General features: G+C 49.9%; 2 protein-coding genes across 4 annotated transcripts in view; both read left to right on the top strand.

The window, feature by feature from the left end:
* RORC (RAR related orphan receptor C) overlaps positions 1-4,664 on the top strand; it is a 30,477-nt gene extending 25,813 nt beyond the window's left edge. For 2 of the 3 annotated variants that reach the window (XM_051992604.1, XM_051992605.1), the window contains 3 exons: positions 21-131; positions 1,650-1,759; positions 3,712-4,664. In XM_051992604.1, coding sequence (XP_051848564.1) covers positions 21-131; positions 1,650-1,759; positions 3,712-3,873 — 383 coding nt within the window. In that variant the 3' untranslated portion in view covers positions 3,874-4,664. Of the gene's footprint in view, positions 1-20; positions 132-1,572; positions 1,760-3,711 lie in introns of all 3 variants that reach the window. The other variant, XR_007953058.1, reaches the window with a different exon arrangement.
* Positions 4,665-8,810: 4,146 nt separating this feature from the next.
* Positions 8,811-11,506, top strand: LINGO4 (leucine rich repeat and Ig domain containing 4). The gene has a single exon (XM_051992603.1). The coding sequence runs from the start codon at positions 9,237-9,239 to the stop codon at positions 11,016-11,018; it is 1,782 nt and encodes a 593-aa protein (XP_051848563.1). The 5' UTR covers positions 8,811-9,236; the 3' UTR covers positions 11,019-11,506.
* Positions 11,507-15,323: the final 3,817 nt, after the last annotated feature.

The following is a 15,323-nucleotide window of genomic DNA, read 5'->3' on the forward strand; positions in this document are numbered from 1 at the left end:
ACACTTTCAATCCCTTTCAGGCTGCAGTGAGCTCATAGGTTCCATCTTTGATTTCTCCCACTCCCTGTGCGCTCTGCATTTCTCTGAGGATGAGATTGCTCTCTACACAGCCCTCGTTCTCATCAATGCCAGTGAGTTGTGGCAGGGCTTTGGGCAGAAGTGGGTTGGGGGGAGGGCAAGATGCCGGGGTGAGAACGGGGGTCTGAGATTGGAATATGGGGGCAGAGCAGTCCCTAGCTGATGGGAACCATTAACAGAGAGAAGAAAGTTGAGGCTTGGGGCAATCCACGCTATCTACCTACCCCAACAATTTTATTCTGGGTTAAATGAACTTTGTAAGTAGCCATTAAGAAGAAAAGAAGTCCCAGAAGGGAAGCTTGGGTGACATTACATAGAAATATGGCAGACCCTCTGTTTTGGGGATGGCTGAAAGAGAGAGAAAGTGAGCCTTCAGATCAAGTTAAATGAACTGATAAGTGAACTCCAAATGATGGAACATATATCCTAGAAATAGGTCCGTAGGGATTAAGTTCTACCTTAATAAAGTATACATATGCCCTTTGCCAGAAGTTCTGGAGCCATCATCTCTTTGTGGGGACTGGGGAGTTAAGTGGGAAGGAAGAAGAAATAATAGAAAAGGCAATAAGGGACTGAACTGGAGATTTCATGAAATAAGGACTCCCAGATAAGGAAGCTCCAACCACAGTGGAGACTGTCACCTTCTCTTTAATTGATAGTCTTACCTAGAACAGAGGAGACATATGACAGTATTTCTCAGAGGCAGGAATTGAACCTATATGTTCCTGGCTCTATGACCAGCTCTCAATCCACTGAAACACATTTTGCATGGGAAAACTTTAAATCATGGTGCCCAAATACCCCAAATTTTGAGGTATTTAGTTGGTTCCAGGTTACCCAAAGTACAAAAGCAGTTAGGAAAGCATGGTCCAGAGCCCAGCTTCTTACTGTGGTTCATGACTTCCTTTGGAGCTCCATAAGTGAATGGGAGGGTTGCAAATTAGGATTATCTGTAAATGTTTGATTTGTGTACTTATTTCATATGTCCATATACCCAGAGTGACGTAAAAATTTCTCAGGCTAAAAAGAAGTCACAATTGGAAAATTTAAGAAGCTCTAGTCTAAGGAGATAGACACTGACATATATAAAATAGGGTCTTGGGGTATAGGATGATTGACTTTCTGGCCACAACAAGCCTTCGCATATTCCCTTTAGGTGATGTGGTGACTTTTTGTGTCATCTTCAATTCCTCAAGGCTAACTTTGATGTTCACATGACCTAATTTTAGCTGAATAAAAATGTGATATTGTCTTCCTCCTACCCCCAGGATAAAACATGGATAGGAAATAGTGGGGCTCCGCAGATCAGGAAATCTTAGCTTATAGAACAATAGAGGTCATGGGTAAAGTGAACTGGGAATTAAAAATTTCTCAAATCCAGATTTTTCTCAATTCCCCTGCAATTCCTTAAACCAAGCCCAGTTACAAGAGCCATCGCCTAACCAATTCTGTCCCTCTGTGGGGACTCTCTGGTTCAGACCCATTCCTTTTCAGAGAGTAGACACAGTGGCTCACCTACCATAATGGCTCCCAATTCCTCATCCCCCCTGTGGCCTGGCTCCTCTCCCCAGACAGGCCATGGTTACAAGAAAAAAGGAAGGTAGAGCGATTGCAGCATAATTTGGAGCTGGCATTTCACCATCTTCTGTGCAAGACTCATCGCCAAGGCATCCTGGCCAAGGTAGGTGAGGTCCCTACGGGCAGGGAGAGGGAGGTAACACGCCAGATGTTCTCAATGTACAAAATCTCTTTGTAGAGGAAATAATTACATTGTATATCAGTCTTCCTATCAATAAATATTATTACAGCAATAAATTTTATACCAATGTACTGGTATATGCCCCACTCAACCAAGGGCCCCCCTATTACTAGAGCTCAGGACCCGGAGGAATGGAGACTGCAATAATTCGTTCCTAAAGAGCAAACAAGACTTGTAGTAGTGGCTCCTGAGCCTCATAGGGACCACATCTCCAGGAAGATCAAACACAAATCTTAAAGGGGGAATGGAAAGAACCCCCAATTTGGAATCAGAAGACCTGGGATTGGATACTACCACTAACCCAGTTTCCTTATCTCAAAGCAATAGGTTTGAACTAGATAATCTCGAAGATCTTGTTAAGTTCTAACATTCTGTGGGATTTTTTCGGGTTCCTCCACCTCCCTCTAAGATCCTTCCACATCTGCCTCCAGATTTGTTCTTCTCTTTTCCATCTCTCTCTCTCAGGGATTGTGAATGGTCTAAATCAAACATCTAAGTGCAATGAAAAGTGATCAGAGTGAGATCAGGTGATGCTAGAACAGATATACTAGTGTCAATATCCAGACAGATGCAGTTTTACTATGGCCTAGTTTCTTTAAAAAGTTTGGCGATTGGAGAATAGGATAATGGTTGCATTTGATATTACGGAATCTTAGCTGCTGTCCCAGCCCCATCATTCTGACTCTACAAAACAACCTCGTATCTTTTTCCACAAAAATCTAGTAGCTGCTCCAGCCCCAATTCCTGATCACTAGAACAAAAGGACTTTTTTCCATACATATCCGAACAAAAGGACTTTTTTCCATACATATCCTATCTGAGAGAGATCTAACCACAGAGATTTTTCCCATGCCCATCTTTCTTATCTGACACTGTCCAATCTGTAGCTGTGATTGCCCAATGTCCCTGAAATGGGGCTACTGCCTCTGGATCACCTCAAAGCTAACCCATGTCCTTAACCAAAAGACTGCACTCAGATCAAGGAGAATAAAAATGTGAACTAATCCCATTGAGGCAGTGGAGAACTGACCCTGGAATCAGGCAAGATATAGGTTGGAATACTGCTTCTGAGACTGACTTAGGATGTAAGTATGAGTAAGTTGTATAACTCTTCTCTGAGCATCAATTTCCTGAAAATATTTCTAGTACCTCATTTACCAGGTCTAGATAATTTATTTGAATTGTGTTTTACAGACCTCAAAAGCACTATTTAAATGGTCAGTTAACTTATTTGATCTTCACAATCCTTTTAGGGCTATTTTACAGGTATTATTATCCTCCTGTTTTACAAATGAGGAAATTAGGGCTGGAAGTAGTTAAAACAAGAGGTGCCTTCCTGCCCTGAAGTTCTTTAACTCTATCTTCAGACTTGTCAGCCCAGACCTTAAGACTAATTTATACAAGCAGGGTTATAGGGGGATTCCAACTCCTTCTTGAAATCCATCCAAGAAAGAGCACTTTTACATTTAGCCCCAGGGCTTTAATCTTTTACTACTTAAACCTTCCCTGATAATTTAACTCATGATTTGAGCCATTTGGCCTCCTGAACTAGCTTGGTTCAAAGACTCTTACTTGACTCGGTTCACTGAAATTACCATACTCCCCAATTCCTATTTTCCTTGTTGTACCACTGCCCCATCATCATTGTCCCCTCAAACATAGTCTCTTCTCTATCACATTGATGGTTCTGTGCCCTCTCTGTTCTATTGGGGGGGGAGGGGAAGAGAGGGAGACAAGAAATGAAGTTCAGAGATCCTGGCCCCTCTGATAAAGAAGCCAGCTAAATCACTTGCTTCAGGGAAGGAAGGGATAGCCAGGATTGGAAATCTGTTCCTCATTTTCTTACCTCTCCTTTGTGTCCCATCTCTTTCCAGCTGCCACCCAAGGGAAAGCTTCGGAGCTTATGTAGCCAACACATGGAGAAATTGCAATCCTTCCAGCACCTCCATCCTGTTGTTGTTCAAGCTGCCTTCCCTCCCCTCTACAAGGAACTCTTCAGTACAGAAACTGAACCCCCTGGAGTGTTATCTGACTGAGTTGAATGGCCAATCCCCTCCCCACCACAGCCTCCTGTCCTAACCTCAAGCCCTCCACCACCGTCTCCCCATTGCCCAACCATCATCCACTTTCTCCTCCTCTGTCCCCTTTTCCACGGCCTCCAGAAATGGCCTTAGGGTAAGCTACCATTCAGGCCAGTTGACTTGAATTCATTCCCTGGAGCAGGTTCGTTCTTACTGACCAGTCTGGCAGTAGTAGAGATGGCTAAAGGGAAAAATGTTGGGATCTCTCCAACCACAACTTTATGATGCTTAATATTCCCCATCCCTCTAAACTCCTGAGGCTTGAGAAGCAAAGCAGTGGATATGGGAGAGAGGGGAATCACGGCAACAGAGAAACTTGGGGGGCCACACTCGACAAACTCCGATTCTAAGCTCTGAACCCAAGAGGGGAATTTTTGAAATACCTCATTTCATTTCCCAGAGGGCTGTGGTCAGGGGAAGCTAGATCAAGCTCAAAAACAGAGTTCAAACCCAAAAGGAACTGTTCATTTTATGAATGGCCACATTTCTTCATGCCTTTTCAGGGAGTTAGGAGTGCTGATGATGTGGGTAGGGGTGGAGAAAGGAGGTTAGAGATAATAACTGCAGGAGTTCAATGTCTAGGGGTGATGGGAAATAAGACTGGATTGACAAATATGAAGGGAGGGTGAGAACAAAAGTCATATGCACTTTAGACACGGGATAAAGGAATTGGTACAAACTATAAAGTGTTCATACAAAGGAAAAACACTTAAAGATGTATAAACAAGGTCCTATCAAATACACAATACGCCCCTGTGGTGCTTCAGGAAGAAGTCCCTTGTCCTGAGGGATCCTGGAGGAATGATGATGTGGGGCTTCTGGATTCTACTGTCCTTGGGCATGTCTGCTCTAGGTCTGGGACGCTGCCACCTCTCAGCAGGGTGTCAGCAGCACTTAGCCATCATACCTCATGGCATCAACATGAGTAACGGTCGGGCACAGACCAAGGAGACAGCTGAAGCAGATGACACCATCTCCATGTCCTCAAAGGATCCCCCCCACCCAGCGGACTTGCTCCTTGTCCTGGGGAGAAGAACAGTATCACACGTTCTGTGAAATGTCCATTCCAGCATCACAGACTGGGAGAGGGTGGAGGGGAATAGAATGGGGACAGCCCTCAAATATCCCCCCCCAAAATCCTATCCTTCCCCTGGACCCTTTTCAACCTTGCAAATGGCTATTGTCATATGTTCTGTGAAAGGTCATTTCCAGGATCACAAACTCTGGGAGGGGGTGGAGGGGAGGAGAGTGGAGTAGAAAGGGGGCAGCCCTTAACCCCCAAAATTCTATCCTTCCCCTGGACCTTTTTCAACCTTACAAATGGCTATTGTCCTCCCTTTGGTGATGTAGGGCAGTTGAAGGGGGGTGGGGTGATGAAAGCTGAAAGTCTCATTACTTTCATTCTCTGGGGAAGGGTAACAAGGGAAAACTCAATTCTAGATTTGTGTCATTCTTTATTAGATGATTTTAAAGGCGATGGGGAGGGCGGGCAGAGAGAGCAGGAAATACAACAGTGTCACAGAGAAAATCAAGAATATTTAAGCTACTCTTGGCCAAGGTTACCTAGATGACCTGATTGAATTCATTCCTGCTCCAGACAAAACTATCAGCACCATAATCAGGACTGGCCATAGTGGGCCATAATGATTTGGGCACTGGTCTTAAGAGTGAAGAAGATAGTTCAAATCCTGCCTTAGGCACTTTATAATATGAAATTACTGGGTCTGGGCTTCAGCTTCCACAGCTCTAAAACAAAGGGGCTGTGCTCACTCTTTTAAAAGTAGGTCCCTGCTCTAAATCAATGGCCCTATTATACAATCCTCCCCTAGCTATTTGGATTGAAAGTTTTCGCGGAGAAGCAAAATGAAAGGGTCTCAGTTTCTTCATTTATAAAAATCCGATGGCTGGACTAGATAATTTCTGGATTCCAGCTCTATTTGATATTTATAAGTGACTCAGGATGAGATCCTATTTCCTCATCCATAAGATTGGACTGCATGGTTTTTTTAAAGTCCTTCTCAGTTGTAATATCCTTTGTCTATTACAATCTGAGGGCTGTTCCCAAGTGCCAGAGTCCTGAATCATAAAACTGTCCTCCCCTGGACCTGGTGCTCTCCTATAGGCTCTCTTGCTCCCTGGTTCTCTCTGCCCTGTATCAGTGGCTCCTGCTGCAGCCCTCCCCTAAGACTTTATTTATTTATTTTGCACCAACGGGTTTGCTGCAGACTCATTCTCACTTGGTTTAAAAAGAGAGAGAAGGGAAAAAGAGAGAAACCCTTTGCAGTTCTACCTTGGTGGCAGCAGCAGAGACTGGGAGGCAAGCCTTAGGGAAAATAGGTGTGCTAGAGAAGTGCAAGGGGTCCAAAGGCACAGACTGAATGGGAGCATTCCTCAACCCCAGACAGGATGCAGTGCCCAACCTGATGAAGCTCCCAGGATCTCCCTGGTAAGTGCCTCCCTATCAGCCCCAACCCTGTTCCTCATTCTTATCTTTAGATAGCTTTCCTCACTTCCAGGCACTTTCAGGGTATGATAGACCAAAGGTATCTGATAGATTTCCTAACCCCTTCTTTGGTTGCTGGCATAGGATGGATTAGGACTAGCAGGAATTTGTCAGGAGGATTCAAAGGGCACTTAGTGCCTTATGCCTATGGAAAAGAAATCCGGGAGGGAGGGGGTAGCTCTTTTCTCTTTTGGGTAGAAGGGGGAATACTTAGCTAAGCAAGGGTCATTCTGACCTGTTTGTATCTGAAATCTATCTCTGTTCTTTTATCCTCCCTGTCCATATACTCTAATATAGATGCTCGAGGATCCTTTTAGAGGGAGGGGACATTATACTTTGGGCTGGCATCAAATGTTGCCTCAAGACTGCAGCATAAAGGTTGGGAAGGAGGAATCTCTTTAAACGAGAGGAAGAGATCATCTCTTCTCCAAATGCTTTGACTTCCTCTATGTATCTGTATTTCCCACTCACCCACCCCCCTTCTTTTGCAATTTAAGAAGGAAAAAGGAGTGGGACTGGTACCTTTCCCTCCTCTTTTGCCAACTGGCAAGAAGCCAGTTCAGCAGCCATGGAGAGATCATGAGAAAAGTTTGCTCTTATAGACACCTTATAAATAAACCAAGGAAAGAGATCCCCTCTAGATCCTTCAATCTTTCTGTTCTTTGCCCACCAATCTGCCCCCATCCCCAACCTGAGAATGAGGGGGAAAGAGACCTGCTTAAGGAGGAAGTGCTCTACTGGGTACAGCATAAGGATGGGCAGGAACTGCAGCATCGGGATTGCTGTTACCCCTCAGGGTGAATTTCCCAGTGGTCGGGTGGAAAGCATAGCTGGAGTAGGGGAGGCTCACTCAGCAGATTCCCTCAGTCTCGAACAAACCTGGGAGCACTTCCGCAGTCAGGCTAATCTCGCTCGCCCCCAGCCCGCTCTGGGTATTGAAGATGCTTTAGCTTCCATTGTTTCCCTGCGTCCCTCTCACTATGTCTTAAAATCTCATTGCGCCTGAGTTTTAGTGTCTCACGTAGCCGCTACCTTCTGCAGGAAAAAGCCAGAGAGGGTTGCTGTCTCTTCAGCTCCCTTCCCAATTGACAGAAAAGGTACAAGAGAACTGACCTTGTTGGGGTGGTGGGGACCAAGAATAGGGGCTAGGGCTGGGATAGCCTATGATTTGAAGCCCACCTCTACTGGCTCCTGGGGGCTGTGTCACTTTGGCCACTTTTTTGCTCCTGATCTAGGGTTCCTAATTTGACATGGAGAGTTGGGAGGATTCTTTACTTTCCCCTCCTTCATCCCACTCTCATTTCTCCACCTGCTGCCCCCGACCCTTCTCTGTGTCATTCATAGTGGCAGTTGTCTGAGTGTCCCTGAGGCCCTGCTGTGAGCCAGCTCTGCAGACTGCCTGCGGGTAGGAGAGTGCCAATTCAAGGCTAGCTCAATAGCCGCTGTGCCAGACGAGTGACCCAGCTCCTGAGGTCTCTCACCAGGCATTCTCCTCCCATCCCTATCTCTGTGCGTCCTTTTATCTCTGCCCAGGTACTTCTCTCCCTTGGGAAGCTAGATCAGGAGAGCAGGATGCCCCTAAGGCAAGATCAAAGGGCCATTTCAAGGGCCTGAAAGCACCAAAATTCCTTCTTCCCATGCAGAGTGACATGATTTTCCCCATAAGAAAAAAGGGGAGATGCTGTTGATGTCTTTCTAAAGCTCCTATAGGTGCATGTAGCTTCCAAATGGTTCTGGGGGGGGAGAAGGGGAGGGAAGCCCTTTACCCCACCCCTCAATACTTGCCTCCTCCATTCAGTGCCATGGTTAATGTGCAGGTTGGCTGCCATCCATACAACTACTCTGGGGAAATTGAATCTCCGTAGTCCAGAGAGACGGCCTCAGACCCTGAGCCAGGCCACAAGGAGCAGTGGCAGTAATGGGAAATGGGGAGAGCTCCTGGATCCCAGCGGACCCCATCCTACCACCTTCCATGACGCTTATTGTTTTTATGACTTCTGAAGCTCTTCCACAGCTGCTATTCTGACTTTCACAAGCAGCTTGTGAAGTGAGCAAAGGAGGCATTATTATAGGACATTTAGAGGGGGTGTAAAGGGACTGGCTACAAATCACAAGGCTAGTAACTAGCAGGAACAAGAAGCCAGCCCTTATGACTTTTAGGTCTCCAAGGCTACAGAGCAGAACAAGTGCACCCTCTGGAGCTCAAAGAAGCATTTTTCTCCATCCTAGGCTGATAAAGTCAGGACCCAAGGGCCTCTCCCCTCACAAGACGGAGAGCTCTGGGCCACGGACACACACCCCTGAGACTCAGGGAAACGCTAGACGGAACTTCAAGCCATCCATGCTGCACACCGGGCATGGCTCCAGGTAAGTCGAGACATGGAGGTGAGGTAACTGGGGAAGGCAGATGGCTAGAGATCCCACAGAATAAAGAGGACAGACTATAACACCACTTCTCCAAACCTCCCCAACACTCCTCACCAAGACCAGACTTAGCTGGCTTTAACTAACCAGAAGCCACGGGCCCAGAGACAATGGCTACCTCAAGTCCCGACCACTCTAGATAAAGGCTAGGCTGCAGAGGGGTGGGAAGAGGAGGCCGGAGCCCCGAAAAGGGCAGAGAGGACTCTGGGGGGTAATCAATCTGGATTCCGCATGGTCCTGTGGCCCCCACACTGGCAATGCCCTCTCTGAGCACACCGGGCTCTCCTCCCTCCCACCTCTCCAAGATTCCCAAGGAAACCCTGGGTCTGTACCCAGAATAAAGGGAGGCCTGGACTTGCCCATCACCGCCTCTCCCAGCAGTAACGAGGGCATGGACACAGACGTGGTTTCCCGTTGGGTCTCCGCCCCTTGGCCACCCCTCTTCTTTCTGCTCCTTCTGGCCGGAAAGAGTGGCCGAAGCTGCCCGGCCGCATGTGACTGTGCCTCCCAACCCCAGGCGGTGCTCTGTGCCAGCCGGCAGCTGGAGGCAGTTCCCGGGGGGATCCCCCCAGACACTGAGCTCCTGGACTTGAGTAGGAACCGCCTGTGGGGTCTCCAAAGGGGGATGCTCTCCCGCCTGGGACCTCTCCTTGAGTTGGATCTCAGTCACAACCAGCTTTCCACCCTAGAACCCGGGGCCTTCCAGGGTCTCCGAAACCTCCTCACTCTGCGGCTTCGGGGTAACAGGCTCCGAATCGTGGCCCCCGGCGTTTTCTCCGGCCTCTCCTCCCTCACCCTACTGGACCTCAGCCTGAATCAGATCGTCCTTTTCCTGGACGGTGCCTTTGGAGAGCTGGGCAGCCTTCAGCAGTTGGAAGTGGGGGACAACCACCTGGTGTTTGTGGCCCCGGGGGCCTTTGTGGGTTTGGCAAAGCTAGGCACCCTTACCCTAGAACGATGTAATCTCAGCACTGTGCCCGGACCTGCTCTGGCCCGGCTCCCAGGGCTGACGGGGCTGAGGCTGCGCGAGCTGGACATCAGTCGGCTACCCACTGGGGCTCTGAGAGGACTGGGACAGTTACGGGAGTTGGAGATCCACCAATGGCCGGCTCTGAGGGCCCTGGAACCTGGGAGCCTGGCCGGGCTCAACCTCAGCCACCTTGCCATCACTTACTGCAACCTGAGCTCCGTGCCCTTCCAAGCCCTGAGCCATCTGAACTTTCTCAGGGTCCTGGACCTGTCCCAGAACCCCATCTCAAATATCCCAGCCCGGAAACTTAGTTTTTTAGTACGGCTCCAGGAACTCCACCTCTCGGGGGCCCACCTCGCCTCTATTGCTGCTCACGCTTTCCATGGTTTGGCTGCCTTCTGCCTCCTGGATGTGGCTAACAATGCTCTTCAGACCCTGGAAGAAGCTGCCTTCCCCTCCCCAAACAGTCTGGTCACCCTGCGACTGGCTGGCAACCCCCTGATCTGTGACTGCCGTCTCTTGTGGCTCCTCCGGCTTCGTCACCACCTGGACTTTGGCAAATCCCCCCCAGCCTGTGCCAGTCCACTCCACGTCAAGGGAAAGAACCTCCGGGACTTCTCGGACATCCTGCCCCCAGGGCACTTCACTTGCCGAGCGGCCCTGATTCAGAGGTCTGGCCCACGAAGGGTCAGTGCAGAGGAGGGGCAGCAGGCGGTCTTCTCTTGCTCTGGGGACGGAGAGCCAGCTCCTACTGTTTCCTGGCGAGGACCCCAGGGGACCTGGCTGGGAAGAACTGGGCGAGTAAGAGTCCTTGAGGACGGGACCTTGGAGATCCGATCAGTACAGCTTCGAGACGGCGGGGCTTATGTCTGTGTGCTCAGCAACGTGGCTGGGAATGACTCGCTGAGCACCTGGCTGGAGGTGGTCCGGATCACGTCCCCTAACGGGACCCTTTCTGATACCAACGTCACCTCTCTGGGCACCCCGGGACCCTTCTTCCTGGACAGCAGGGGCCTGGTGGTGGTCTTGGCTGTGGGCTTCCTCCCCTTCCTCACCTCGGTAACCCTCTGTTTTGGCCTCATTGCCCTGTGGAGCAAAAGCAAGGGACGAGTCAAACATCACACCACCTTTGACTTTGTGCTTCCTCGCACTTCCGGGGAGCGGGATGCCGGGGGCAACCGAGTCACTGCCAAACTCTTCTGATCTCCCTTTCCATCCTCCCTGAGAGCCCAGACAGCCAGTTTGAGTGGAGAGAAGGCTAGTTGGGCCAGTGCCTTACCCCAAAGGATGTTCTGGAGAATCAGGACCCAAGCGTCCCCAGCATGCCCCCGCCCTCCTTGTGCTGGCTAGAGCAGCTTGTCCTCTGCCTCGCTCCATGGACATTTCCCACCGGGAAATGACAGCCAGCTTCTACTGATTCCCCCCATTCCCCGAGGGTTCTGGAGTGCTGGAGATTTATGGGACGTCGCCCTCTGAACAGTGCAAGGCTATTACCTCCCACCAGCACACAAGCGGGCAATAGGACCCGAGGGTCTTAGACCCATTCCCTTCTTTGATCACTAGCAACATATCTTTGCTCCTCACTTCATTTAATTGTCAAAACCAATCACCAGAGCCAGTGACGGGGCCATCCCAGAGATGGGTCTGTGAAGTCACCACTTGCTTCTCTGCCTCTTTCCCCCAGGTACAGATTCTACAGAGGCAGACACCCTTCTATTGCCCCCACCCCCACCCCAGGGCCCAGAGCTAGAAAGAGGATGCTCTTCATGGTCCCTGGGATCGAGGGAAAGGAGAAAATGGTGTGCACAGGCACCATGTCTGCCTGACAGAGGGGGACCATTAAACCCGCTGCCAAAAGGCTGGAATTGGTGAAAACCAAGAGTGATTTTGAGTCTTTTTTCTACCAATCCATTCCCTTCTAACCTTCCCTTCAAGTCTATCAAACCTGTCACTTTCCTCCTTCACCTTCCCTCTTATCTATAAGTTCATGAATCCTAACCCTTATTCCTCCACCTTTCTGTAACCAACATATCCAGTCTGAGCCAAAAAGAATCACTTCTCTGTCAAGAGCTTCCTCCCTGAACTGGCCAGGAAATCTTTCCTGGAAATTAATCCAAGTTCCTCCCATTAGAGTCAGACCCTTTCTGCCCCTCACCCTATTCTCCAAGGGACTAGGGAATGAGAAGTTTTCCACCTCTGGAAACATCTGTTGGCCACTCTCCTCCTCAGCCTTCTTTAGCTGGATGACATAGCTCCTTTTATCTTCCACAAATCCTGGGGAGAAAGAGAATATTTCAGAGAATGATTATACTCCAAATCCCCAGGCCCATCAGCTACCAGCAGAGATAGAGGAAAAGAGACAAATCTTGGGGCACAAGGAAAGGAGGCAGTAAAATTGGGGAGGGGGCAGGGAGGAACAAGGGATCTGGAAGCTGCTGGAAAGGAGGACAAGGGGGCTGGCTAACTCCCAATGGCTGCCTTCCTATTGCAGTTTTCTCTTGTTCTGAAGCTGTGCCTGGGAAGTCACCCATCCGTCAGAAACCCAGATGGAAAAGCTGGCAAGAGAGAGAGCTTATTCAGCTGAAATATCCCTACAGAAGGGAAATGGGGAAATGGATAGATATATGGAGATGGGAAAAAGAGAAGAGAAAAGGGGAGACACAGAGGGACAATGAAAGAGATTGTCAGCCAGAAAGTCAGGAGGAGGCAAAGAATAGAAGGGGTGTAAACATCTGAAAAGGGAGAAGGGGAAGAAATAAAAGAGAAGAAACAAGCCAGAAGGACTGAAATACACAATGGCTATATAGTTCTTGTATCAGCAGTTTCTACCCTTTTCCATCAACAGAAGCCTCGTCTTGCTCCAACAAGGAAAACAAATTTCCCCCAGTTACACACACACACACACACACACACACACACACACACACACACACACACACACACACACACCCAGATGACCGAGAAGCCAGCAGTTCTTTTTGGTGCTCAGGAGTCACTGTTATTGCTGAATCTACAATGGAGGATGCCAGAAGAAAGCGTCCCAAAGCTGTTTCTGTTTAATATGCTCATTAGGAGACTGGGAATCCAGCAGTTTGGGAATGAAATAGGAAGCCAGCGTGCCTCTGGAGCCGTAGGGGAGGCCACCACCCCGTGTCTCTCTTCCTCTTCCTCCTTTTCCATTCCCAAGGCCCGAGGCAGGCTGTCCTGGCTCTCCTAGACTTGCCAAGCCCCTCATCTCTCCGTTCTCTGTGGGCAGCCCAGAAGCCCGGGACTCTCAGACCCAGGTCACCCCAGCTGCAATGCAGAGAAGGGCCTGAGCACCAGCTGCTCCAGGGGGGTGCTATTTCAGGCAGTGCCTGTAGGTGGCAGGGATGGCCACACAAAGGTAGGAGCACAGGCCAGGGAGGCTGGAAAGGCCTCAGGGCCCTGCATTGTATGAAATGTCATGTGAGGTACAAAGGCAAAGTCAGTAGCTCCACCAAATTAAGTTCATCCAGGAGAGAAGCTGCCTGGGCCCTTTCAAATAGAATCGTGGGTAGTGGCTCGGTGCTCCAACTTAGGGTGGGCTCATGGGAGCAGAAAAGGGGAGCAGGACTTCCTAAAAGCTGCAACCTCCCAATTCAAGTGGAGCCTACGGATGGCAAGGACACCAAGAGCAAAAAGAGGAGCAGCACTCCCAGTGTGCCCACAGTGGCAGGCTCCATGCACGCAAACAGGGTCCCGGTGTGCCCACACTGGCAGGCTTTGTGCATGTAGATACACTCCCGGTGTGCCCACTCTGATAGGCTTCATGCACACAAACAAGCTTTTGGTGTGCCCACACTGGCAACTTCATGCACACAGACACTCTCCTGGTACCCACAGTGGCAGGCTTCATGCACGCAGACAGGCTCCCGGTGTGCCCACTCTGATAGGCTTCATGCACACAAACAAGCTCTTGGTGTGCCCACACTGGCAACTTCACACACACAGACACTCTCCTGGTACCCACAGTGGCAGGCTTCATGCACGCAGACAGGTTCCCGGTGTGCCCACACTGGCAGGCTTTGTGCATGTAGATACACTCCTGGTGTGCCCACTCTGATAGGCTTCATGCACACAAACAAGCTTTTGGTGTGCCCACACTGGCAACTTCATGCACACAGACACTCTCCTGGTACCCACAGTGGCAGGCTTCATGCACGCAGACAGGCTCCCGGTGTGCCCACTCTGATAGGCTTCATGCACACAAACAAGCTCTTGGTGTGCCCACACTGGCAACTTCACGCACACAGACACTCTCCTGGTACCCACAGTGGCAGGCTTCATGCACGCAGACAGGCTCCCGGTGTGCCCACACTGGCAGGCTTTGTGCATGTAGATACACTCCTGGTGTGCCCACTCTGATAGTCTTCATGCACACAAACAAGCTCTTGGTGTGCCCACACTGGCAACTTCATGCACACAGACACTCTCCTGGTACCCACAGTGGCAGGCTTCATGCACGCAGACAGGCTCCCGGTGTGCCCACTCTGATAGGCTTCATGCACACAAACAAGCTCTTGGTGTGCCCACACTGGCAACTTCACGCACACAGACACTCTCCTGGTACCCACAGTGGCAGGCTTCATGCACGCAGACAGGCTCCCGGTGTGCCCACACTGGCAGGCTTTGTGCATGTAGATACATTCCTGGTGTGCCCACTCTGATAGTCTTCATGCACACAAACAAGCTCTTGGTGTGCCCACACTGGCAACTTCATGCACACAGATACTCTCCTGGTACCCACAGTGGCAGGCTCCATGCACGCAGACAGGCTCCTGGTACCCACAGTGGCAGGCTTCATGCACGCATACAGGCTCCCGGTGTGCCCACACTGGCAGGCTTTGTGCATGTAGATACACTCCTGGTGTGCCCACTCTGATAGGCTTCATGCACACAAACAAGCTCTTGGTGTGCCCACACTGGCAACTTCATGCACACAGACACTCTCCTGGTACCCACAGTGGCAGGCTTCATGCACGCAGACAGGCTCCCGGTGTGCCCACTCTGATAGGCTTCATGCACACAAACAAGCTCTTGGTGTGCCCACACTGGCAACTTCACGCACACAGACACTCTCCTGGTACCCACAGTGGCAGGCTTCATGCACGCAGACAGGCTCCCGGTGTGCCCACACTGGCAGGCTTTGTGCATGTAGATACACTCCTGGTGTGCCCACTCTGATAGGCTTCGTGCACACAAACAAGCTCTTGGTGTGCCCACACTGGCAGGCTCCATGCACACAGACACCCTCCTGGTGCCCACATTGGCAAGCTTCATGCCACAGATACACTTGTTTGGGGCTATATGATATGCAGGGTTCTAGGACATAAATTAGCTAATCCAATACTTTAATTGTGAAAATGAAGAAACTTGAGTCCCAGAATGGTGAAGTAATCTGACCAATACCAAGAAGGAGCCAAGGTTCAAATCCAGGTTCACATGGCGAATGCCATGCTCTTTCCACCTGTCTCTCATCCAGGTTGT

The sequence above is a fragment of the Antechinus flavipes genome, chromosome 4 (assembly GCF_016432865.1).
Source record: "Antechinus flavipes isolate AdamAnt ecotype Samford, QLD, Australia chromosome 4, AdamAnt_v2, whole genome shotgun sequence".
Lineage (NCBI taxonomy): Eukaryota > Metazoa > Chordata > Mammalia > Dasyuromorphia > Dasyuridae > Antechinus > Antechinus flavipes.